The sequence below is a fragment of the Pipra filicauda genome, unplaced genomic scaffold (assembly GCF_003945595.2).
Source record: "Pipra filicauda isolate LSUMZ 115617 unplaced genomic scaffold, ASM394559v2 scaffold161_size1661140_pilon, whole genome shotgun sequence".
NCBI classification, from domain to species: Eukaryota; Metazoa; Chordata; class Aves; order Passeriformes; family Pipridae; genus Pipra; species Pipra filicauda.
The window spans coordinates 1,320,346-1,342,979 of NW_024104118.1; the positions used below are offsets into that span (position 1 = coordinate 1,320,346).

Here is a 22,634-nt window from a genome sequence, read left to right on the forward strand (position 1 = left end):
TGATGGAATACTGTTGTTGCAGGAATTAGATGCACAGTTCCTGTTCAATAAAGTTATTAGTTTTTAGTACAAATTGGGGTTGACATTTATATAAATGATAAATACATGGAAAAGAAACATTAGTAGTTCCCATACCAACAGTACCACTTTAAGATCCAAATGTTTATAATGGCCACGTTGAAGTTTGGAACCGCAGGTCACCCGAGATAGCGGGGAAGGCAGGGAGTGCCCCTTAGAGAACCATTAGCTTTTTAGGCTGAGTTGTTCTAAGAAAATTGCGTCTGAACATGAACTACATTAGAGCAGGAGAGCACAGTCAAGTAGAAGGGCACATTTTAATGCTCCGTTTCATAAAAATAAAAGGAAATTCTATTGGGAAGGATGTTTTTCTGGAAAGTTAGTTCAGCTCCCAGTGATAAGCAGTCTTATTTGTTTGTAAGTACCTGTGGAACACACCCTTTCATTTGCAGATTTTTCTCCAAGAGCCAAAGAAGGTTTTGCTTCAGGAAGTTTTAAACTTTCCAGAGTTACAATTCAGCTCCGTTTTCCTGTATCCACATTAGTATAACTTTGTCTGAGTTTTCACTTAATAAAAGAGCTACAACTTCTAATACTCAGCTGTAATGGCTAAAAAACATCAGCCTGACTGTAGAGAACTGAGACCACGGCGTTGTCGGGCGGGGTTGGTCCCACAAGAACGGTGCAGTGGGATGACTTGTAAGGTTTTGTTCAGATCTTGACATTTGGGGTTTTCGTGGCTACAGGTTTCAGTTCTCTCCTTGGCAATCTTTTTCCCTTCTCTGCTATCAATTTTCCCTTTCTTCTGTGGATGAAAAGAAACCGATGGGCTGCAGAAAGTCCCCGTCAGTCCCGTTATCTCCGTGCTGCAGCGGTGCCAAGCAGGAATCCCTGTGCTTGGATCTGGGGAGGCGCTGCCAGGGGCTCAGCTGGCAGCTCAGAGCTGCTGGATGTTGTCTCTGCCTTCTCATTTGGACACCCCCTGCCCTGCAGGTCTGATGGATGGTGGCTGTACCACTGATGCCAGCCATATATTTGTTCCCAAAGTTTCTTCCCGAAGTGAAGCACTTCTCAGTTCTTTGTTTTGCCCTTGCACGGACAGAACGCTTGCTTTCCTTTCTTCCCAAGTGGAAAATTAATTAGCTGCTTCGAAAAATAATTCCAGTGGTTTTATTGTATATATTGACAGAAATAACTGACAAGAATGATGTCTTTACAGAGCTGCAGAAGTCCAAGTGAAATAAGTGAAACAAGAAAACCTAAATCCACCAGTAGAACTAGACTAAATATTGCTCTGAAAATCAGCACTTCCACTCTGCATTAATCCTGGACTAACCTTGCATAGTACACAAGCAGTGAAAAAGTTTTTGGTCTGAGATTGAACCATTTATTTTGTTACTTGTAATAAAACATCTGACAGTATTTAACATATATGCATAGAGCCATGGGAAACCAATCTGGGACCATAATCTTCTTTAAATCTCTGGAAGGTTGTAGGCAGAGTTTTAAATTCAATTATTTTGTCTTTTTTAAATGCTTTACGGTTATAAAATATGTGCATTTACAACTTGGAAGGAGAAACTTAAGTTGTCACCAAAAATGCTACTCCATAGTTAAAATAAATCTTCACAAGGCAATTTGATGGAACTGCTAGTTCTTGATAAATTAGTAGCATGCATCTACGTTACATGTCTAATTAGAACGTATGAATGACATGACATGATTATATGAATTATCAATTTACTTCAATTTGATTGATATTTGCTCAGTATTTTACATAAAGTCATTCTCATTCTTCAGCTTTCTGGCTGACATTTTAGTTTGCTCAATGAAAATCCTGTTTATTACTTACAAGGTGATTATACACTCAGTTACCTGATTATGAAAATATAGTTTCAAAGACTAGAGGATTCTTATTTTAATTTTCTGTAAGATTTTACAGCTGATTTGACGTGTAACTGCAGAGACATTCTGTATCATCACTGTATCGTTCAAAAGATCTGGATCCTATTAGTTATGAAGGTTTTATTACCCTCCTTTGACAAAAATACTTATATATGCATTTTAAAGTAATTGTAGTTTTCATTGATGATAAAAGGAAAACAGAGACAGATAAAGTGAAATATAAATACTTGTATATACAGTATGTAAATAGAAATAGGAGGTGTTCTCCAAAACATCTTTCCCTTGCTAGATCTCGGGAGAAGGTTGTCCCAGTGCCTGCCAGTGGTTACCTCCTTGCCCTGGCAAACAAGGAAAGGAGCTGCATTTCTATGAGTCTCATTCTTTAAGGAGCATCAGAACGTTATTTTGGGGCATCACTGAAAAATGAAATGAGCTGCAACGTTCCCCTTTGCTCCCCAGAGGAAAATCATACCCAAGTGTTTTGGGTTCCTATGGTCTATTAGTTCCCTAGCAAAGGCCTTCAGGCCTGGGAAGTTCTCCTTTGTAAGGTGCCAGGAAGCAATGGCAGGAGAGGAGGGCTGCTGGAACTGTCCTGGTGGGAATACGATGAAGAACTGAAAATCCAGGATGGAGTATCCTTCCAGCAGTCGCCTCAGGTCTGTAGCCAGATACCCTCCCTAAGTGACAGGGGAAGCCTTATCTCCCAGCAGAATGATGAGTTCCCCTCACAACTTTATTACTGTTCCATACCACAAGGAGCTTTTAATTTTTTGATTGATTGTCCTTTCTTATTGCTCAAGTGCTGTGTGGCATATTGCTGGCTTTTGTCATTGGGGTCTGTTTTGAAAGACTGACTTTTATACTGCTTCAGGCTTTCACAGCGAGAGGAATTGCAGCAAATGGCCAAGCAATACACTATATAGTGAATACTGGCCCTAGTAAATGTGAGGAAAACATGGATTCCATCTAGAGACTTCAGAAATCATGAATCATACTTTCCTAAGTGATAAACTTTCAGAAATACCAGTATGGTGGATCGGGATAATTATTGCACTTGTGAGAGCAGAGTGCACTTCCCAAAGAGTCACACGGGAGCATGGATTGCTGGTAGGGCAGTGGAGAGAGCCTGACCTGCTGGCTATTGGAGATTAGGCAAATTAGCAGGACCTGCAGAAGGCTATAAACTGGTGGGAGTGACAGAAGATAACTGATAGGCAACCTTGGAAGGTGTTGCTCAGTGAAAAGTTCCCACAGGTCATCCCATCAGTCACTGTGCCGGGCAGGCGGCTGCGGAGGCAGCAGGCACAGCGTGCGGGGTATGGGAGACCTGGAAATTCAGACAGGCACCAAGCAGGGGAGGTTCTAGACCTAAAGGTGAGGATTTGAGATACTCTTGCCCTTGCCTCTCCCTCTCAGCAGCCTTTTCCATTGAAAGCAGACAGGCCTTCAGCCAGTGCTTTCTGGTGTGCTAACCCTGAATCCTCACCGTGCCCTGGAACAGGGGCTCCACCTCCAGAATGATTTGGATTTGAGTTTGGCTGGTAGCACAAAGGAAAACTTCATTAATTCATCATGAAGTAGCATTTCAGAAATGTATTTGCTGTGTCTCTTACCTGTGCATAGCTTGGGTCTTCAGAGAGCTGTTCTAACACTTAGAACAAGTTGAGCCATAAATAAGCTAAGCTAAGATGGAATTTATTCCAGCTAAGCACGGGCAAAACCAATAAGGTTGTATAAATATCTGTAAATTTTGAGAGTAAGCAATTCTTAAAGGAAACATAGCAAACATGAATGTGAGTTGCCTGCTCTGGATTAAAAAAAAAAAAATAGCTTGGACTAATTTAATAGATCTCAATTCAGAAAAAAGAAAACCACGAGCAAATATTAATGGAACATGGGCACATAGCTGAAGTTAAGCAGGTGCTTAAATGCTTGGCTGTACAGAAGTGCAGTGATTTAATTAGGATCTTGTTACATTTGACAGGCATATCTGACTTTCAGGCTAGAGAGTGAGCAACAAGAAAAGCTAATTCTAGATAAATGTGTCTGGATCCCAGTATGTGGCAGGAGGAGAGGCAAGCTGGATTTCAGTAAGGACTTTGTATCTTGTATTAGAGCATTTTGTAAGATAAGTATTCCATATCCCAGGCCTGCAAAACTCCCTGGGATCATTAAGCCAAGACATTGGGGGGAAAAAAAAAAAGAAAAAAAAAGTCAAGAAAGAGAAGTACAAGGTTTTCATTTTCTTTGTTGTTCATCTGCTCAGTCGAGCCCTGGGCTTCACTTTCTCCACCCATTGACAGTGAAACAGGGAATATGTGCTCGGCTACAGGTTTATTTGGTTGGGGTTTTTTTCCAGTAAGAGGTGACTCATGTTTTTTTCCTTCAGAGTACATTATATAGCGTATCAGGTTTAGTAGCTGCATTAGTACAATGAGCTGAAATCATTAAATTGATTCCACATGTGATAAATACCAGATTAAAACATCAGCAGCCCTTGTATATACCTTCCTATCCTTAATGTTGATAACATCACAGCGGTAAAACTGTTGAAAAGCAAAAGATAATGAAATAATAATTCCATGAAAGCTATTTGGGTATCTGCACTGTTGGTTTGGCAAGACTCCACTAACTACCCATGGCATTTTTAGGACAGGTAAAGGAAGTGAACTGTGAAATGAAAAATGAAAACTCCCCAAAAATTCTTCGCCTCTGCCTGTTTGTCAGGGGTATGGTGGCCATTAAACAGAAATCAAGAGTTCTGCTGTTCTGTCCTGGATCAAAAATACCAATTGTAGTTACTTTAGTGCAGTTATGATTGATTTTAGGTACTTTTCTGATTGCAGAATTTACCGTAGAAAAATAGATTTACCGCAAAGAAATAATAAGCATTCTGGTTAATTTAAAGTTTCAGCAGTACTGCCAGACTTGAAGGGCACCTCTCGCTTACAGGGTGGGAGCCAATAGCAAAGTTGAGAATCATCAGCGATATTTTCCTCAAAACAGTGTCTGAATGTGTGCTTAATTGTCTCTTATTTGCCTGTCTTTTAAAAATTCCTTCTGTCTTTAAGGGCATTAAGACGTTTCTACCAGTCCTTTGAAAGGTTTTCAATGTCTTTTTCACTGGTGAACTGAAAAAAATGCAAACTATTACTTTGTTGATCTTGTTTTTAAACTGAACTGCATTATCAACTTAGTGTGTGCTCTGAAGGTATTGTTAAAAGTGCTTTGAAAACTTGTAAATCCCTATAATTTATGTTCCTGTGGCCTCAACTGCTTCTTTCTGTCCTTCTGGTTTTAATTTGAATGCAGTCTTGTCTGGGTGTGTACCTGTAAAATTGTGTTTTTCCAAGTACAATTTACAGTCATGACCCTCAGTTTTACAGTGTTCCGACCTTATAGGAGCTTCCTCCTATGCCAAAAAGCCAACTTTGGGTCACACAGCTCTTTCATATTGTAATTGTCTAATCAAGGTTACTTGGAACAGATCCGATTTGGGCATTTTTTAGTTTATCACAAAGACTTTATATGAATATCAAGTAAATTGGAAAGGTTCCTGTGCAGGAGACCAGTGATAGCATTGCCTTATTTCTTCAGATGTACACAGTTGTAAACTTAGCCTGCTTCATGACAACAGTCCCATTTATCTAAACAATTCTCCTTTTAGAGCCAATGGCACTGATAGAAACCGAGATAAGAAATACAGATGGGAGGATCTCTGAGTCTCTCCTTACTGAAACTCCTCGCTGTGCAGCTCACAATCACCTTTTCTTTTTGGTGCCTGAGAATGTGTGGCAGACATCTCCCATGAAACAGAGTCCCCTCTGATTGCCAGCAGGCACTCTAGGAAAGGATGATCGAGCCTCGGGAGGGAGAGTTTTTAAAATCCTGGTGATTTCTTTCTGGATTTTCCCCCCACCCTGTGCTTACTGTGTTTAAATGGCAGGCATTGGGGTTTTGTGTTTCGTAGCTCTAACTCAGAATAGTCCCTGTGCTATAGTTCTTTGCCTTTTGATTTAAGGTATTACATTATCTATTTTATTGTAATCTGCAGATTAATCCCCTTCCCGCTTACTGTCTTTTTGGGTGATACAGGAAAAAAGTTTCAGATCTCAATATTCTTTATGTTCTTCTGCAATAAAAATAATGCTTACACACTGAAACAGAAGTTATTTGAAGTCAGTGTTTTAAGCTTTATTTTTAGTACTTGCTCTCAGCCATGCTCATTTTTTTAGCATGACTTCAGCACCCTTGGTGGTTAACAGGAAGAGCAGAAGAGATAGATCATGTGGTTTAATTTTGTTATGTTTGTATTTTCAGATCATTGTACAATCTGGCCGTCACCCCACGGTGCTGCAAAAACTATGCCAGTTGCCTTTCCAGTATTTCAGTGATCCTCGTTTAATCAAAGTGCTCTTCCCCTCGCTAATAGCTGCTTGTTACAACAACCCTCAGAACAAGATCATCCTGGAGCAGGAGATGAGCTGTGTTTTACTCGCCACCTTCATCCAGGTATCGCAGCTCTGCAGCCGTGGGGGGTCACTGCGGCCGCTTCTCTCGCCTTTGCCCTGAGTGTGGGAATCATTTGACTTAAGTAAAACAAGTAAACACCACTGAAGTACTTTGAGATTCTCTGCAGCTCTTCTCAAACCACAGATTACGCCTGTACTTGAGGCATCTTATAACTCTAAAAGGTTACCGAGTGGTTCAGGTTCTCACTGTCCACTCAGGATCCTGTTTTCATTACAGCTCCTGGATGTACTGGGGAGGTTTGATGTAGGTCCTGCTATTACAAGACAATCCTTAAAATATTTATTTTTTTGAATTCCTGCACATATAGCATATCTGAAATCGCTACATTCATGTGTTTACATGCAAATGTACAGTTGTATACTGTGTACCATAGATTTACAGAGAACTGAATAAGTGTATATATTTTATGCAGAAAATACACAGAACATATGTTACCAGTCTAATCTTGCAGTCTTTATTTTTGACAGTAAGCCACTGAGGTCATTACGAATACTGTTTTAAATAAGGATTTGCAGTATTTTTCTTCCCTTTGTCTGAATTTATGTGCTGTTTTATCTATCAGATTTTTTGGATCCCTCATGTTTTCCATACATTGACTGTTTCCAGTTAATAAATACAGTTTTCATAAACACTCCACTATTAAAAATAATATGCTTTTATGAGTCTAGTAACTCTGTATCAGTCACCTGAAAGTTACTGTTGTTGATACAGAAATGTTAGTCAAGCTCTTTTCCCTAATGCTTTACAGCTACTCCAAGGATACTCCAAGGATAGGCTACATGCATTTGAGAGAGAAGGCACAAGAACTAAATATTTACTGAAAGTTTGCATAACTTCTGAGTGCAACTACTTTTTATCCTTTTAATACTAAAATAATTGCATAGCATTTTTTTTTAAAGTTTGGAACTTAGTATTAAAAGAATTTGCTATATAGTCATAGTGAAACTACAGATTTCAGTGTAGAAGTTGCAGTGGCAAAAAAATAATTTAAGCATTATGAGGAAATGCAGCAAGTTCAGGTTTTTTTCAGCCAAAAAACATGAGAGTGGAGGAGAGTATTCTCTATAGGAATAATTAAGATTCTTTAGCTTGATTTCTGTGCTATAAGAGTTGGAATGGCATTAAAATCCCCAGTAGCTACAGTAAAGTGTAAGTATATCTACAAGGGACAACATTAGTTTCCAGTTAGAGATGTCAAACCCACGTACTGTTCTTGCAGGCTTTTAAAAAAGGTGTTATATTAAAATATGGAAGAGCTGTGTGTGCTGTAAAGAGTCCTGTCTTTGCTGACTTCACTGGAACTTCAGTTTTTTGCCCGTGCTAAAATCTAATCCCAAACGTTGCACATGCGTACGCAGAGAGCAATTCTGGAGGGATCCAAGGAATGCTCAGATCCCGCACACACAGAGGAGACTTCCCTCTCTACTTTTATTTCAGCTCGCTGCTGTTTGTCAAGCAAATCTCTCATTTGCTTCGGTGGAAGGTTTGGGAAAGACTGTAAAATGTTTCCCCGTGACTAGAAAATGAGATTCTTCCTGTGCCAGGGAGCACTAAAAGAAGTCCCGTTTGCGTAAAAGTTTGGTGGTGTGTACGAATATAACACTTAAATACAGTGTGTTAGATGTGTGCAGCGAAAATCAAAGGCAGAGGGTTGCTGGATTTTACAAACGACCTCCTTACCAACAGATTTATTTCCATCATCTGAAGTTTGCATCAGCCCGTTTATTTTTGTTACTTCTGCTTTTAGATGCGCAGAAATAATTAAAAAACATTTAAAAGTATCCACAATTTGCTAAATTGTATCTCTTATCAGATAATACCTTCTTCAGTGTTCTGCTCGGTGGAGGCTCCAACAAAAGACAGGATCTGTGGTGGGGCAGCCGACGTGTTCCGAGCGAGGTCGGGGTCCTTGCTGACTCCGAGGATGCAGCAGGGAATCCACACCTGGCTCTGGGTGCTCATCCTGGCGGCCCCACAGCTCGGGCTGGGGTTACCCCCGCTGGGGAGGAACTTCACACACTCCCAAGAGATCAGGACCTCGGGCTCCCAGGTCACTGGGAAGCACAGCCACTGAAACGGGGATCATTCATGAGTTTTGTAAGAGTGTATTTGGAGTCAGGAGCAAAGATCTGAAACACCATTTCTTTTACAGAGACATAGCTATGGTAAATAAAAATCCCAATAATAACTATTTCCTAAGAAGATATTAAAGCCTTGGGTTCTTTGTTGTATAAAGTATAAATAAAGGAATAAAAATCTACTATATATATTATAGAATTTAAATGCTGGCAGTATTCTGTTGTTATATGTAGCAAACAAACCAGAGTTTGTTAATTTACAGTTTTCATAAAGTATTTTCATAAAGTATTTTCGAGTGACTGTGAAGACTTAAAAATGTTGTTTTAATTTCTCAGGTGTAAGATCTGAAAACCTGATGCCTTTTTTTTTTCCCCCCGTAGGATTTTGCACAGAGCTCAGGCCAAATGGATAATCAGTTATCTCAGCAGAGGGGTACGTTCAATGCAGTGTAACAGAGTAGCAGTCGGTTAACAAAATGTGTACATATTATATTTCACTGTGATTTAAATTTTTTGAGTCTGCATCAGGATAAAAGAAATACAGTAACTTGCAGCATGATTTTACAGCTTGGAGAGAGGCTCCCTCACATCCTGACGTGTCTTCCAGTCCTCTGCTCGTCGTATCAGGGATTCAGACTGTTAATCTTTATTAAATGCTGTGTGGTATCATGTCTTAAAATGTGATACTGTACCTGCACATATTTAATTAGCTGTCACAAAGGCTGCCTTCAAAAGTTTTAGGTTGCAGAAGCCATGCAGCAATGCCAGTACACCTGGGGAGCCAAAAATCTGTAAAATACTGTCTTGTAATCGTTATTTGACGTTCATCGGTTTGCAGAAGAGGTGTGATTTTTTTTCCCCTCCATTATTAAGGTATTATTTAAAATGCATTTAACCTCTTTAGGCTAAATTTGAAATATTCTCAGCTGAGATGGCTGTTACTTGCTAAACACATCTAAAATTCAAGTGCTGATGGGCATCTGTTCTTGAGTTAGCTGTATTTCGCATAAAGAACATCGCTCGGACAACCATTTCTCCCTCATAGCAAACAAAAATCCACCACCATTTTGCCCAACATTTGGCAAGAGATGAGCAGTTCTAGGTCTAAAACATAAGCTTTGTGTTTAAAAATAAAATATAACACATGAAATTAATGTAACTTTATGGAGATTTTTACTGTCAACATTATACCTCTCAGTCTGAAGCAGCCTTGTGCAGTGTCTGCAGCACAAACTTTCCAGGTTTGTGTTTGCATGAGAATCTGCTCAAGAAACATCTAAAACCCAAATGGAAAACTGCTTTTTATTTTCACTATTCAAACTGGATGAACTTTTAAAGAAAGATGACTATGTGGTGACATGTGAGTGTGGTTTCTAAACATTCCCCAGTTGCAAAAAAGTTGTCTCAGTAATAGTCTAAGCAGGATTATTTTTATCCATTATATCACTTGAATGTGAAGGATAGTGTCCCCAAAACACAAATGGGAATAGTAACACTGATGGGAATACAACCTGAAAGCACAAACTTCATTGTTGGGTGCTGTGGGGAGGGTCGGACCCTCAAACATGTGCCCACATGTGCAGTCCTGTTCACTCGTAGGAGTGAAAGCTGCATTTGTACTTGTGCTGTGAGCTCTGGGAGTCAGGGAGCACAACTCCTCCGCAGCCCTCCATGGAAAAAAAGCTGCTGAGCAGAAAACACCGTTGAGGCTGCCCAGAGCTGAAGGAGGCTGAGCTGGTCCCTGGTGGGTCCAAGAACATAAAGTGTGCAAAGCTGTATAATGTTCCACTGCGCAAAGCAGAGCCTGATCCAAAAGCTTACAAATGGAAGCCTTTGCTCACCAGAGCCTCTGCCCCCATTCTTAAAGCCAGCCCTCGATGTCCCAAGCTCCACAGAAGTGTCACCCCCCTGGGCTGAGAAGATTTTGGGAGGGGGAGGGGAGTAAAAGTATCTCAAATTGGCTGCAAGTTCGTTATTCTTGTTTTATTGCCATCTTATCTTAAGAGGGAATAACGTGGTAATTTTATGTTCTGTCTTCAACAGAAAAATTTTTCAGTTCTCAAGATTATCTTGAGCTGTCCAACAGATTCCCGCGGCAGTCCTGGGAAGAAGCTCGACAGTTCTTCTTGAAAAAATAAGTGTCGTATTTGGTTTTTGAATCCCTAACATCGTCACACTGACCAGGTCCTGCTGACTACCTTCTTTAAAAGGCTGTTCTGAAACGGTTTTGATACTCTAAATACTTACTCTGTAGATATATAATTTGCACTATTTATATCATAACTACTGTAGATACTTCCAAGTTCTGTTTTGTAATTTTGATAATTTGAGTTTATTTCGTTCATGTATCCGATGTCATGATTTGGGTGTTTTCTACCCTGTGATGTGGTGGGACTTGCACTGCAGAACTGCTGAAATAAGGTTGCAAATAGAGAAAATATGTTCTATATATCTTGTAATAAAATAACTTATTCTGTCTGGTGTGACTTCTGTGTTACAAATGTTGGTGTGTTTGAATTACTATAAGCAACACAGGGCTCGGAGATAGGAAAGAAAAAGCCCCTTAAGCTGTCTTTCTCTTTAATCAAAAGTCAATCAGAATCTAATCAAAAGAATTCGTGAGATTTGGCTCTGGGGAAAGTTTGCTTATAATTTTCTGGTAATTTGGGATAAGTCACGTAATACGGATTTTTTAAACCATGTGCGTTTTTACCGTTTCGGTAAGACTTTAATAACGCTGGTTTAACCTAGGGATGTTCTGTGAGCGGGGAAGGTTCCGCGGAGCAAAACCCAGCGGCGCAGCGGGGCCGGGCGGGATTCGCTTCCGCGGGAGGGGGCGGGAGGCGCTGCGGGCCCCGCGCTGCGGCGGGGACGGGGCCGATCCCGATCCCGGGCGGCCCGCGGGCACCGGGACAGGCGGCGGGACCGGGACAGGCAGCGGGACAGTCCTCTCTTGGCAGCCCCGCGCCGCCCCTGCGGCGGCCGCACGGCCCGGCCCGGCCCGGCCCGGCCCGCAGCCGGGTCCCGCCCGCGCCGCCTGAGGGGAGGCCGCGCGCCGCCTGAGGCGATGCTGCGGCCCCGCTGCGGCCCAGCCCCGGGAGAACGCGAGGAGCCCCAGCGCGACCAGGATGGAGCCAGGTAATGGCGGGGGCCCCGCGGCGGGGCTGGGAGAGCGGCAGACCCCTCCAGACTTGTGCCCGGCCGGGGCACAGCCCACCCCGGCGGTGCCGAGCGGCCCCGGGCTGAGGCGGCCCCGACGGCGGCTCGCCCGGGGGGCCCGGTCCCCGCACAGCCGCCCCGCAGCCCCTCGGGGTGGTGCAGCCGCTCCGGCGCCGCGCCGCCCATCCCCTGCAGCCCGGAGGGCTCGGTCAGGGCCCAGCTCTCCCCGGGTGCCCGGGGAAGGGTAGGGGGGGTGCAGCGTGCTGTGGCTGGAGCTTTCCGGGCCTGCGGTCCCGGTGGGAGCCGGTCCGGAGCGGTCCCGCCCGGGTAACGGGGAGGAAGCGGGAACGGCCCCGCCGCGCTCCCAGGTGATGCCAGAGGCAGATAAGGAGCCGCCGCCTGAGTATGGACAGGGGGGACGGATACGCTCGAGGGGTCAGCTCGCCTCGCCCCGCCGCCCCGGGGAAGCCCCCGCCACGCCCGGGGAGGAGGCGAGGCGGCCCCGCAGCGCGGCAGGTGCGGGCACGACCCGGCCGAGCCCGGGGGCTGCTCCGAAAGGGAAACCTGCGCTCCGCCTCCCCGGCTATAAATAAGCGGCCCCGGTTCTGAAAGCCGATTAACGCGGTGTGGGGAGGCCGTGCGGAAAAAGCCGGAGCTGTGCCCGTCCCGACCCGGTCCGCGCCCGCCCCTCTGCCGCCCTTCCGCGCCTTTTTGGTTTTTTTTTCGTTTCAGTCCTTTCCTTTCCTTTTTTCTCTTTTTTTTTTTTTTTTTTTATTAAGTCCAAAATACTTAATTCCACTATTCAACCGCTGACTCTGACAATAAATAACAATAACTTACTTTTGATCGTTAAAGGCGCAAACAATCCGTCCTCCGTCCATTGATAACTTATTATTAGTACTGGTTTTCCCGTTAAAAAGTCTCGTTTCCGTGTCCCGTTTTTCCAGCGATCGTGCGGGGCCGGGCGCCGCGGCCCGGGAGAGGCATCGGCGTGAGATGAGGCTGGACGGCGCGGAGGGACGGCCAGGCCGGCTCCGCGGCCGCACGCTGAGGGAGTCTCTCCCCCTTTTGTAGTTTCTTTTTTCCTTTTCCCTTCCAAAAAGGAAAGAATAGCCGTCTCCGGCGCAAGCGGTGGGCGAGGCGGCCTGTCACCGTGCCGGGCTCCAGCGGGGAAATCCACGTTTCTTTGGGAAAAAAGAAACATCGAAATCCGCAGGGAAAAAACCCAAAACAACGAAATAACCAGGGCAGGGACTCTCTCTCCGGTCTGGTGAAGGCAGCGAGGATCCCGGTGCTTTTTTGGCCGTCAGTAACATATTTTTTGTTTGTTTTTAAATAAGAATAATTAAAAAACAAAGGCGTTTGTCCGGCGCTCTGGGAGCGGCCCGGGGCCGGGTGTCTCATGCAGGGAGCGCAGGCATGCGGAGGTCCCGCGGCGGCGGGCGGCCGGGCCGCCTCACGTCTCGGCCGGGCTGGGCACCATGCTGTTGGGGGTGTCGGGGAGCTGGGAGGACAGCGAGGTCACGTCGCTGCCGGAGGAGGTGCCCAAGGAGCCGGACTCGGAGAAGGAGACCTGGGGGAGCAGCGGCGGTGAGGGCCCGGCGCGGTCGCCCCCTGCCCCGGCCCCCTCCCGCAGCGCCCGGGCCCGGCGGGCCGGGGTCCGCCCGCCCCCCGCGGCCCGACGGGCGGCCCGGCGCGGCTCACCAGCTGCTGGAAGGCGGCGGGCTGCTCCAGGTCGCTCTGCAGGGCGAACTCGCTGAGCGCCTTCCAGGGCGGCTGGTAGGTCTGGACCTCCACGGCGCTGCCCTGCACGGCGCTCTCGTGGCGGATGGGGCTGCCGGCCACCAGCGGCGTCCCGGTGAGGCCCTGCAGGCTCTGCGGGCACACGGGGATTCAGCGCGACTGCCGCCCGAGCTCTCTGGCCCTGGACCCCCACCCCCAATTCCCTTCCCCGGCGGGGCGGGTGGGCGCTCACCGTCTTGTCGCTGTGCTGCTGCTGCTGGAGCTGCTTCATGAGGATGGACTTTTTCTTGTCCTTGCAGCGCTTGTTCTGGAACCAGACGCGGATGACGCGGGGACTGAGCCCTGTCATTTCCACGAGCTGCTCCTTCATCAGGGCGTCGGGGCGCGGGTTGGCGGCGTAGCAGGTCCGCAGCGTGTGCAGCTGCTTCTCGTTCAGCACCGTCCGCACGCGGGTGGTCTTCTCCGCCGCCTTGTGCGCCGGCGGCCGCGGGACGGGCGGCCGCCCGGGCACCGGCTCTGCGGCGGGCGGGGAGGACGCGCGCCGTCAGCGCCGCCGCCCGCCCGGCCCCTGCAGCCCCCCGGACACCTCCCCCGCCCCGCCGCCCGCCCCGACGGGGAGCCGGTACCTGCGAGGTGCGCGGCGGCGGCCGGAGGCAGCGCGGGGCTGCGCGGCCCTCGGGCGGCGGAGCCGTCGGGGGGCGGCCCGTGGTCGGCGCGGCAGAGCAGGTCCCGCTCCCGCAGGCAGAACTGGTCGCCGGGCAGGAGCTGGCGGCCGCAGGCGGCGCAGCGGAAGCACTCCAGGTGGTAGACGTGGTCGCGGGCGCGCATCACCAGGTCGCTGCTGCTGAAGGCCGCCCGGCACTGGGCGCACTTGATGCCGAAGAGCCTGCGGGGATGCGATGCGCCGTCAGGGCGACTCCGGGCGGCGCCGCGGGGGCGGGCAGCGGCCGAGAGTCAGGTTTTCGTTGGGGGAAATTCGGGGGTTTTAAGGGGCTTTTGTGCTTTTTCGGGTTCGGGTTGGGGTTTTTTGCCCTTTCTTTTTTTTTTCCCCCTAACGAGCGTTGGCGCATTCGGGGTCACCTGCTGTAATCCCGCTTGCAGTAGGCCTTGCCGTCGCGCAGGAAGCATGTGCAGGTCTCGTCCAGAGGCTGCCCGCACTCGGCGCACTTGAGGCAGGCGACGTGCCACTCCAGGTCCGGCGACACCCGCAGCAGGAAGGGGTCCTGGATTCGGCCCCCGCAACCGGCGCACAGGGCCAGCCCCGGCCGCCCTGCCGGGAGCGAGTGGGGCACGGTCAGGGCCGGCCGTGTGCCAGAGCAGACGCCAGCAATTAGGGAAAGGCACTTGAGTTTTTTTAAACCTTTTTCCTTTTTTCTTATTCTGTTTTGTTTTGGATTTTTTTCCAGAATAGGAAGAAAAAGAAATAAAAACAGGAACGTGGACAGAAAGGATGGAAACACGGAAAGAGATAAATGAATACAGCCAGAAATAATAATAATAATAATATAAAAAGACAGACACTTGATGGAGGGAAATGAAGGCAGAAAGACAGAGACGTAAAAGTAGAATTTCGGCAAAGGAAAATAAAAACAGAAACGCAGAAACGATAAGACAAAGGCTGAGGAAAAATTGAAAGAAAGAAGGAAAGAAAATAAAACGGAATGATAGAAAGGAACAACACCAGCTAAAACCCAGATGGTTAAAACGGGAACGTGGTCAAATGAAAACAGTAAGAGACAAGAAATCAAAGAGACAGAAAGAAATAAAACCAAACAAAACCAGAAGAACAGAAAGAGAAAGAAATAAACAAAAACGGAAAGAGAAGTATTAATAACAAAAAAAGACAAACTGAAACACGAAAGAGAGAAAGAAAGAAAGAAAAACGGTAACACAGGCAGTGAGAGAGAGAAGAAAAGAAAGGAAAAGGAGAGGGAAGCAGAGAAAGAAATTGAAAGAGCCGAAAGCAATGAGCTCAGCAGCGCGGACAGCTGAAAGGACAGGCATTCGGTAAGAAACGGGGCCAGAGGGGCCGGGGAGCGCTGGGCATGAACGGGAATAGCGGCACCGGAGTTGCCCCGGGCCGAGCCCGCAGCCCTTCCCGGAGCTGTCAGCGCGCCCGCGGTCCGGCGGCCGCCAGCCCACCCGACGGCAGCGGCGGCGCGGGGCTCGACCGCAGCGTCCCGCACCCGCCCGCCCCGGCCCCGCGCTGCGCTGCGCGCACTTACTCTTGGAGGGCTCCCCCATGGCGCCCGGGAGCGGCCGCGGGAGGAGGATGTCCACCATGCGGGCGGCCCCTTGCGCACCGGCAGCGATGCGGGATGCGGCGCCGCCGCTCCACCACTACCCGCGCGGCGCGGGGCGGGGGCCGCGCCCGCCCCCCCGGGCCCGCCCCGCCGGGCCGGCCGTGATGTCAGCGCGCAGCGGCCGCGGGCGGGGGGCGGCGCTGACCTCACCGCGCGGCCCCCGGAGGCGATTGGCGGCCGCGGGAGCGCCCGAGGATTGGCGGCGCCGAACAATGGGCGCGGAGCGGGGCGCGCTCCCCGCGGGACCGGCCCGGACGGGGCGGGCGGGACCGAGCTCCGCGGGACGGGCTCCTCCGCGCCCCGCGCCCGCCGTACCCTCCGACCGCCCGGCGCGGCGCGACCCGGCCCCGTGCGCGGAGGGAACGGCGGCATCGGCGGCCGAGGAGATGGAGATTCATTGTAGCTTTTTGTCCCCCATCTGTTTTCCCTGTTATTCTTCTTGACTTTTAGTTCGCTTTTTATTTGCTGCTTTAATTTCCCTTTTCCTCTTCCTTCCCCTCTCTTTTGCCTTTTATTTCGTTGTCCCTTTTCCCCCCGTATCGGCGTGCCGCAGGCAGGTGCCCGCGGGCGGGCGCGGCGGGACATCCCGCGGCAGACGGGAAGGGGCTCAAGGCTGCGCGCCCGCGGAGCGGCTCCCCGCTGGGGACCCTGTGCGGAAGGACCGCCTCGACGGACCCGAACGGGACCGATGGCATCGTCGGGGCCACCGTTCCGGGCAGGAGCCCCGTGATGAGTTGAAATTAGCAGAAAAAAATTAGTATTTTACTGCATTTTCATGCACCTGATCCCGTGCTGTTCCTGCAGCTTAACCTCTCCTGTTGCTTTTTTATTCCTTCTGTTCTTTTTTCCTCTCACTTTCCCCCCAGTCTCCATGGGCTTCCTGTGCATTAGCAGGAAAATAGGGAGAGCACTTCAGTGGCCTTTGACTCGGTTTTAAATTGCCGAAGACTTTGCAGCACAGCAGCACGAGTAGCTCAAAAGGTCCAGGAAAGCTTATACATGCTGGAATTGAGATTGCTGCTGTCTTGGGGCTTCAGCCTTGTCCTTCTACTCCACACAATCACCTTTTTAATTTTACACACGGTATTTGACAGGCCTAGACCAACCTGTATGGCTTGGGAAGGACATGGTGATTTTAAATGTTGGCTCGGGAAGGGCAGGCTGGGCTCATTTTTCTGGGAGGAGGGAGGTAGGATGGGTTTTCCGGCCGAAGCGCTTGTGCGAGTCAGGCACCCTGTAGGTGTGAAACCCCAGAAGCTGAGGAGGGGGAGAGGACGATTTTGATAACTGGTGTTGGACTATTTGACCTGTTCTCCCCAGCCTGACCACAGCCCCTGCTACCCTTTGAGGACCCCAAATGTTGAAAGCAAACCTTTAAGTTTGTGCAACAGCTGAGGGAGGAAGGAGGGTGGTATTTGGGGTACCCACTTCAGCAGGGACACGTGTCATCACGGGATTTTGGCATCCCTGCATGTGCAGAGGTGCAGAGGTGCAGAGGTGCAGTGTGGCCATGACATCCTCAGGGCAGGGCAGGTCCACGTGTCCCTGCCTGTGTGGTAGCAGCAGGGTGGCCATGGTGCCTGTCAGGGGTTGTGATGTGACTGCTGCCTGCCTTGCCAGTGGCTGAGCTGGGCTGGGAGGTGAGCAGTGTGAAGAAAATTAGAAAAGTTTGACTGGCTCTTCAAACTGGGGTGACCCCGTGGGATGGGTGATGGGAACCTCCACAGCACTGCCATGGCTGTGGGGCAGCACAGTTTGTCCCGTCCATGCCTGGACACCTGGCAGAAGAGAGGGCACAGAAGGGTGACTTCAGCCTGAGCTGGAATCCACAGAGTCCTGAGTGAGTCAGTATGTGCATGTGTTAACAATAAAATGCAAAAATAAAATGTCAGAGTGATAGGAGAATGAGACACGTCTAAGAATACAGCAGCTTGGCAGGGATGCTCCATGTTGCATCACCCTTTTCCCACTCGAGGGCAGGATCTTCTCTGCTCTCCCAAACCTCCCACCAACTTAGGAAAAAGAAAGGTTACGGCTGAGCCAGCCAAACCTCTCCAAACTGGCACAAAGCTGTGCTGCGGGCACACCTGTGTCAATACAGAGTAATGTGCCCTGTACACCAGGCAGGTACGTTTGGACTGGACTCACTTCAGGGCCAGGCAGGCAGGAACAGGGTAGGCAGTGCAGCACAGGCACTTTAGTAGAAAATCCGAAAAAAAATTACCTGCCAGGGAAACCCTGAAGCTCCTCTATGTGATGTACAAAAATCTTTAAAATGACTACAGGTACAAGAGGTGTTGAAGCAGCTCGATACCACCATGTTTTACGAACAAGTTAATTGTTGGTTCATCTGAGGGGGGGTAAGGGAAAGCACATCATAAAATCATAGAATAAATCAGGCCAGGAGGGACCTCTGGAAAATTGCTTTCAGGTCACTTGGAACTGCTGGAAGCATTTGCTAGTCAAAGCCAAACGCAATCTCTCCTGCCACGCTGATTGCTCCGTGCTCTCCTCCACCCAGTGCTCAGCGTTCCCAGTGGCTTTTGGGGCAATTCCGCTTGGCTTTGGTGCGAGAGCTGGCAGGGGCTGCCTGGCCGGGGGTGAGGCCGGCTAACGGCACTTCCCGCTCTCCACACGGCAGCTCTGCTTTATGCTCCCAAAGAGAAATGCAAGTTCCTCTAGAAAGGGGAAACGGTAACAATTTTTTTTGTTTGCAGCAGACTGCAAAGGCAGTAAATGCTGATTCTTTCAGAGCCAGCCATGGATTAAGTCCATTATAAAATTAAAACAGATGGAACGCAATTTCACTTACATTACAAAAAAGGACAGGAACCATCTGCAATAAGATTTAGCATTGCAAAGCTATTGTTATCATGTTACCATTAAAACCTTTGATGAAGGGTTTTCTTTCTTTCATAAACTTGTTCACATGAAACAAATGTTTTATTTATCCATCTTCCTAAGATAATCATATTTTATTTAAAAAGATGACATCTCTCAAAAAAACCAGCTCTTAGTTCTAATGGAATATGGAAAAACAAAGAAATGTTGTAAAACTCCAACGTTGAACCACTGGGGGCTTCGATGGGGTGGATGCAGCACAAGGAGAATTCCCTATCCATTTTTCCTTGAAAAAACATTTCCTTGTGTTTGGGCACAATGTCTGATACTGAAAATAGATAATTAATGAGATAATGGGATACTGCATGTCACCTCCTGTCCAATGGGATTATCTGATGGCTAATTATGGACAGATTGTGATTAATGTGATTATGGATTGGATATTAATCTGATTCTGGATTGATCTAGTTATGTTTTAGTCTGCTCCAAATGGTTAATTGGATCTGAGATAATAGAAATGCAGCTTGCACCAGATTTTGCCACATCAGTTGATGAAGTATCTTTTGATCTGGGTGGGTTGCGAACAATAAATTATTTACAGCTGTTGAGAAAATGACTCTTCCTTAGAATGTAGTCATTCATTTTATTTTCAAGAGCCTTTGAAAACAAAATCAATATCCTTTCTAAAAGGAGATGTTGACAAAAGAAAGGCACGTACATAACTCACAAACAAATGTGACGAAATTAAACAGTGGTTAACCCGGTGGCCTAATGTCTGGTGATGCATTTGAATTGCTATGTGGAGCTTTGGGCTCAATTCTTCTGAGACCAGCAGGGGTTGGGAGCATTGCAGGGGAACAGGGCCCAGCGCTGGGGAAAGTGGTGTTGCACAAGAGCTACTGCCAGCCCTGCTAGTGATTAAGAATCAGCCATGGTAACATGGCACAGGGAGCCCTTGCCATTTTTCCCCTCCGGATAAGAAGGGTTCTGAAAGTTCATGGGTGCAGAAAGGACTCATTGGCCCATTTCCTCTGGCCTCCTTCATATCAGACCATGCAATTGGACCCAGTATTATTATTATTATTTTTTTCCCTCACAGTGAGCCTGTTAATTTATGGTTTACCTCAGTCATGTCTCCCAGAGATGCATCTGGTCTTGATGTCGCCTGCCAGTGCGGGAGAGACTGCTCTGCTCCCCTCATTCCTGCTTGTTAACTACTTTCACTGAAAAGGCAAACTAAGTGTATAGTTTTGGTTCAGCCCTCAGACACTGGATCTTGTTATGCCATTATCTGCAGGATTAAAGGCAATGGTTAAGTTGTAGACTTTGCAGACTTCATCTTAGACTTTGTGGCGGGGCAAGCAGGAGGCACATTAGTCTTTGTCACCAGGTACCCTAAGCTGCAGGTAACTTCACCAGGAGGTGCTCCTCTCTAACAGCCTTTGCAACATCAAAAATCAAGAAGGTCCCAATACGCCTAAAACGAGGCCTAGTGCAGCTGCTGTGCTTACACTGAAGTGTTAGTGACTGAGGTGAAATGGAAAGAAAAAAGGAGACAGCAACTTTCCCTGAAAAGTGCTTGAAGGCGTGGAAAGGGCTGTTCCCCTGGGGTGATTTTGTGGGGTGGCTCTTCCTGCTACTGCAGGAATGGCTTGGGCTGGCATAGTGGGAACACAGTGGCATCTGGGTTCCTTTCCAGCAGTATAATGGGCAGAAAAAGCAGCTACCTGTTTAAAAAATAATGCTGCTACAACCTGGCAGAGAATTTTACACAGATCTGCCATTAGTGACAAGGCGAGCTATGTGCAGGAGGAGGGTGGCAGATCACAAAACACCCAGTGCAGGTGTCTGCAGTGGGAGGGGACCAGAGCTCTCCCCACCAGCATCGCTTCCCTTGTCCTCTGCACAAACCGCCACCACTCCTGGGCAGGACAAGCTGCCTTCCGAGGTAACCTGAGCCTTTGCTTTCAGGAGGTTATGAGGGTCTCTTTTCGCCTGTGACCTCGGCAAGAAAGGGTTTCTTGAACTCCTCTGGTGATCTTGTTCTCTAAGAATATGCAGCAAATGGGATGAGATGTGGTGTGATGTCGCTCCCTAACTCCCTTGTTACTTGATTGGCACGTGGAAATGATTAGCAAGTGAGAGGAGTTTATAAGAAAGGGAAAACACCTACCTGTGGTGGTTTTGTAGGCTCAGTATAAGGAGGAGGGTTGTTTCTGCTATGGGGTGGATTTGGGGTAGCTCTTTTCTCTGTACCCCACTTTGTAAGTAGGACTTGTGGCATTCTCCCCTTCCAGAGGCGGCTGTAAGGCCTCATGAAGACCAGCTGCTGCTCTGAGACATGCAGGTGAGTGGTTGTAAGGTGATCTGGGCAGAGCATTAGGTACATCTGTGGTGGTGTTCTGTTATAAAGGAACTCCAATGTCAGACGTGTTCAGGTGATTTTTTGTGCCAGTGATGAGGAGGGGCAGAGAGCAGGACTCTGTGGAGATGTGTCCCACCTTGTGTACAACTTGTGGCTGTGGGGAAGGGGGGATGGGGGGTACTGGCAATGTCCTGGGGTGGCTGAACCAGGACATGTGAGCTCACAGCACTTAACACAAAATATTTCAGCAGCAGAGATCTCTCCTGCTGCTCCTTCTGAGGTGGGTTTTTGTCCCATCCAGTGCTGGGCCTTTGGGTCCTGCCCGTTGGCTCGGGAGCCCTGCTGAGCTGTAAGCAGGTTGCAGTTGCTTTAACATTATTGGATTTTGACAGATTAGGAGGCGAATCCTTTCGTGTGTTGGGGAAGCTTCCCAAATGAAGCTCTTTTAATTTATCTGAGTCAGCTATCCCCAGAGTGATTGCAGGAGGAGTAAGCTGAGGATGACCCATGACAGAGGGGACCATCATAGCACTAATAAGAAAAATTCCTGCTCTTCTCTAAATCCCTTAGTCATGAGGCTGTATTAGCTGGATTCCATATGTTTTAATTAGGAATTATGTATTTTAAGAGAACCAATATCTGATTCTAGTGAAGACATGATTATGTATTTGTGATGGTCCTTGTTTCATTTGGCTTTTGTAGAGATACCAATACAGGTACCTGCCCTTGTTTGCAACCGTATTTTTAAAAGTTTGAGTAATCTGTATTATTATTTTTTCTTTCCCCCTCAATAGTGTGAAAAAATGTAATTCTCTTTCCAATGCAGAAATTGGGTCAGCAGATCCTAATGAAATAATCCTGGATAACAATGCACAATACGAAGATCTGCTTCCACTAATTAATGAGTATTTTTTCTTTTAAAATATGACGTACTATCCTCTGCCTGCGGTGGAAAGTGACTCCACCTTCGGTGGCACCTGTTTGTTGCATGTTTTACCATTTTTACTATTGTCATGCCCTAGGTGGGAAGGTCAAACAGAAAAAAAGCTTTTTGCCATGGTTCAGCTAGTATGGATCATGCTGATATAATCCCCACCTGATTACAGTTATAAGCTCCTAAAACACTGGCCATAAGTGATAAAGACTTCCTTTGTGCTTCAGGCTGTAATCCGCATCAAGCCAGTTTCAATAAGGATTATGTGCATCTGAAGTGTTGCTGAGGTTTTGAATCAAAATTATAAACAGAAAATATAATAAAAAACCTGTCACATCTCTGAATTGGTGACGCTACACCTTAAAATCTGACCTAAAGAGTGGTGATGTCACTCTGCTTATGAAAATATGATGCATGCTGTTATGCCAGATACACAGTGAAAGGATCAATTCATTCTGAGCTATGATGCAACTAGGTCAATTTTGATAGTAGCTCACTTTTGTTTTAGTCTGAGGTACTAAAAACCAAATTTGAATGAGATCACTTTGTTTATTTTTGTGGTTTGGGTTTTTTAGGTGTACATGTGTTGTTTCTTTTTGCTAAAGATTTCATCCCCATGAGACATGCATGTTGGAAGCTTAGTTTTGGAGCCTAAAATAGGATTATGAAATTACATGCCACGCTTTTAATGAGTAAAACACCCCAATTAAAAAGACATAATGGGCAAATTAAGGATGCCCAGGACATTCTTATTT

General features: G+C 47.4%; 2 protein-coding genes across 4 annotated transcripts in view; one reads left to right on the forward strand and one right to left on the reverse strand.

Annotated features, from left to right (window-relative positions):
- The window catches only part of SCAPER (S-phase cyclin A associated protein in the ER), a 142,251-nt gene extending 131,223 nt beyond the window's left edge, over nucleotides 1–11,028 (forward strand). For all 3 annotated transcript variants that reach the window (XM_027712175.2, XM_039379267.1, XM_039379268.1), the window contains 3 exons: nucleotides 6,244–6,435; nucleotides 8,916–8,967; nucleotides 10,578–11,028. In XM_027712175.2, coding sequence (XP_027567976.1) covers nucleotides 6,244–6,435; nucleotides 8,916–8,967; nucleotides 10,578–10,672 — 339 coding nt within the window. In that variant the 3' untranslated portion in view covers nucleotides 10,673–11,028. The remainder of the gene's footprint in view (nucleotides 1–6,243; nucleotides 6,436–8,915; nucleotides 8,968–10,577) is intronic.
- A 1,430-nt stretch (nucleotides 11,029–12,458) lies between these two features.
- ISL2 (ISL LIM homeobox 2) lies at nucleotides 12,459–15,719 on the reverse strand. The gene is made up of 6 exons (XM_027712185.1): nucleotides 15,662–15,719; nucleotides 14,517–14,706; nucleotides 14,063–14,322; nucleotides 13,669–13,952; nucleotides 13,398–13,568; nucleotides 12,459–13,266 (listed from the first exon to the last, which is right to left on the reverse strand). The coding sequence occupies exons 1-6, from the start codon at nucleotides 15,717–15,719 to the stop codon at nucleotides 13,150–13,152; spliced, it is 1,080 nt and encodes a 359-aa protein (XP_027567986.1). The 3' UTR covers nucleotides 12,459–13,149.
- Nucleotides 15,720–22,634: the final 6,915 nt, after the last annotated feature.

Coding starts and splice junctions, on each gene's coding strand:
- ISL2 (XM_027712185.1), bottom strand. CDS start 15,719: ATGGTGGACATCCTCCTCCCGCGGCCGCTCCCGGGCGCCATGGGGGAG. Junction 14,707..15,661: donor CATGGGGGAGCCCTCCAAGA/GTAAGTGCGCGC, acceptor CGCTCCCGGCAG/GGCGGCCGGGGCTGGCCCTG. Junction 13,569..13,668: donor AGCAGCACAGCGACAAGACG/GTGAGCGCCCAC, acceptor GTGTGCCCGCAG/AGCCTGCAGGGCCTCACCGG.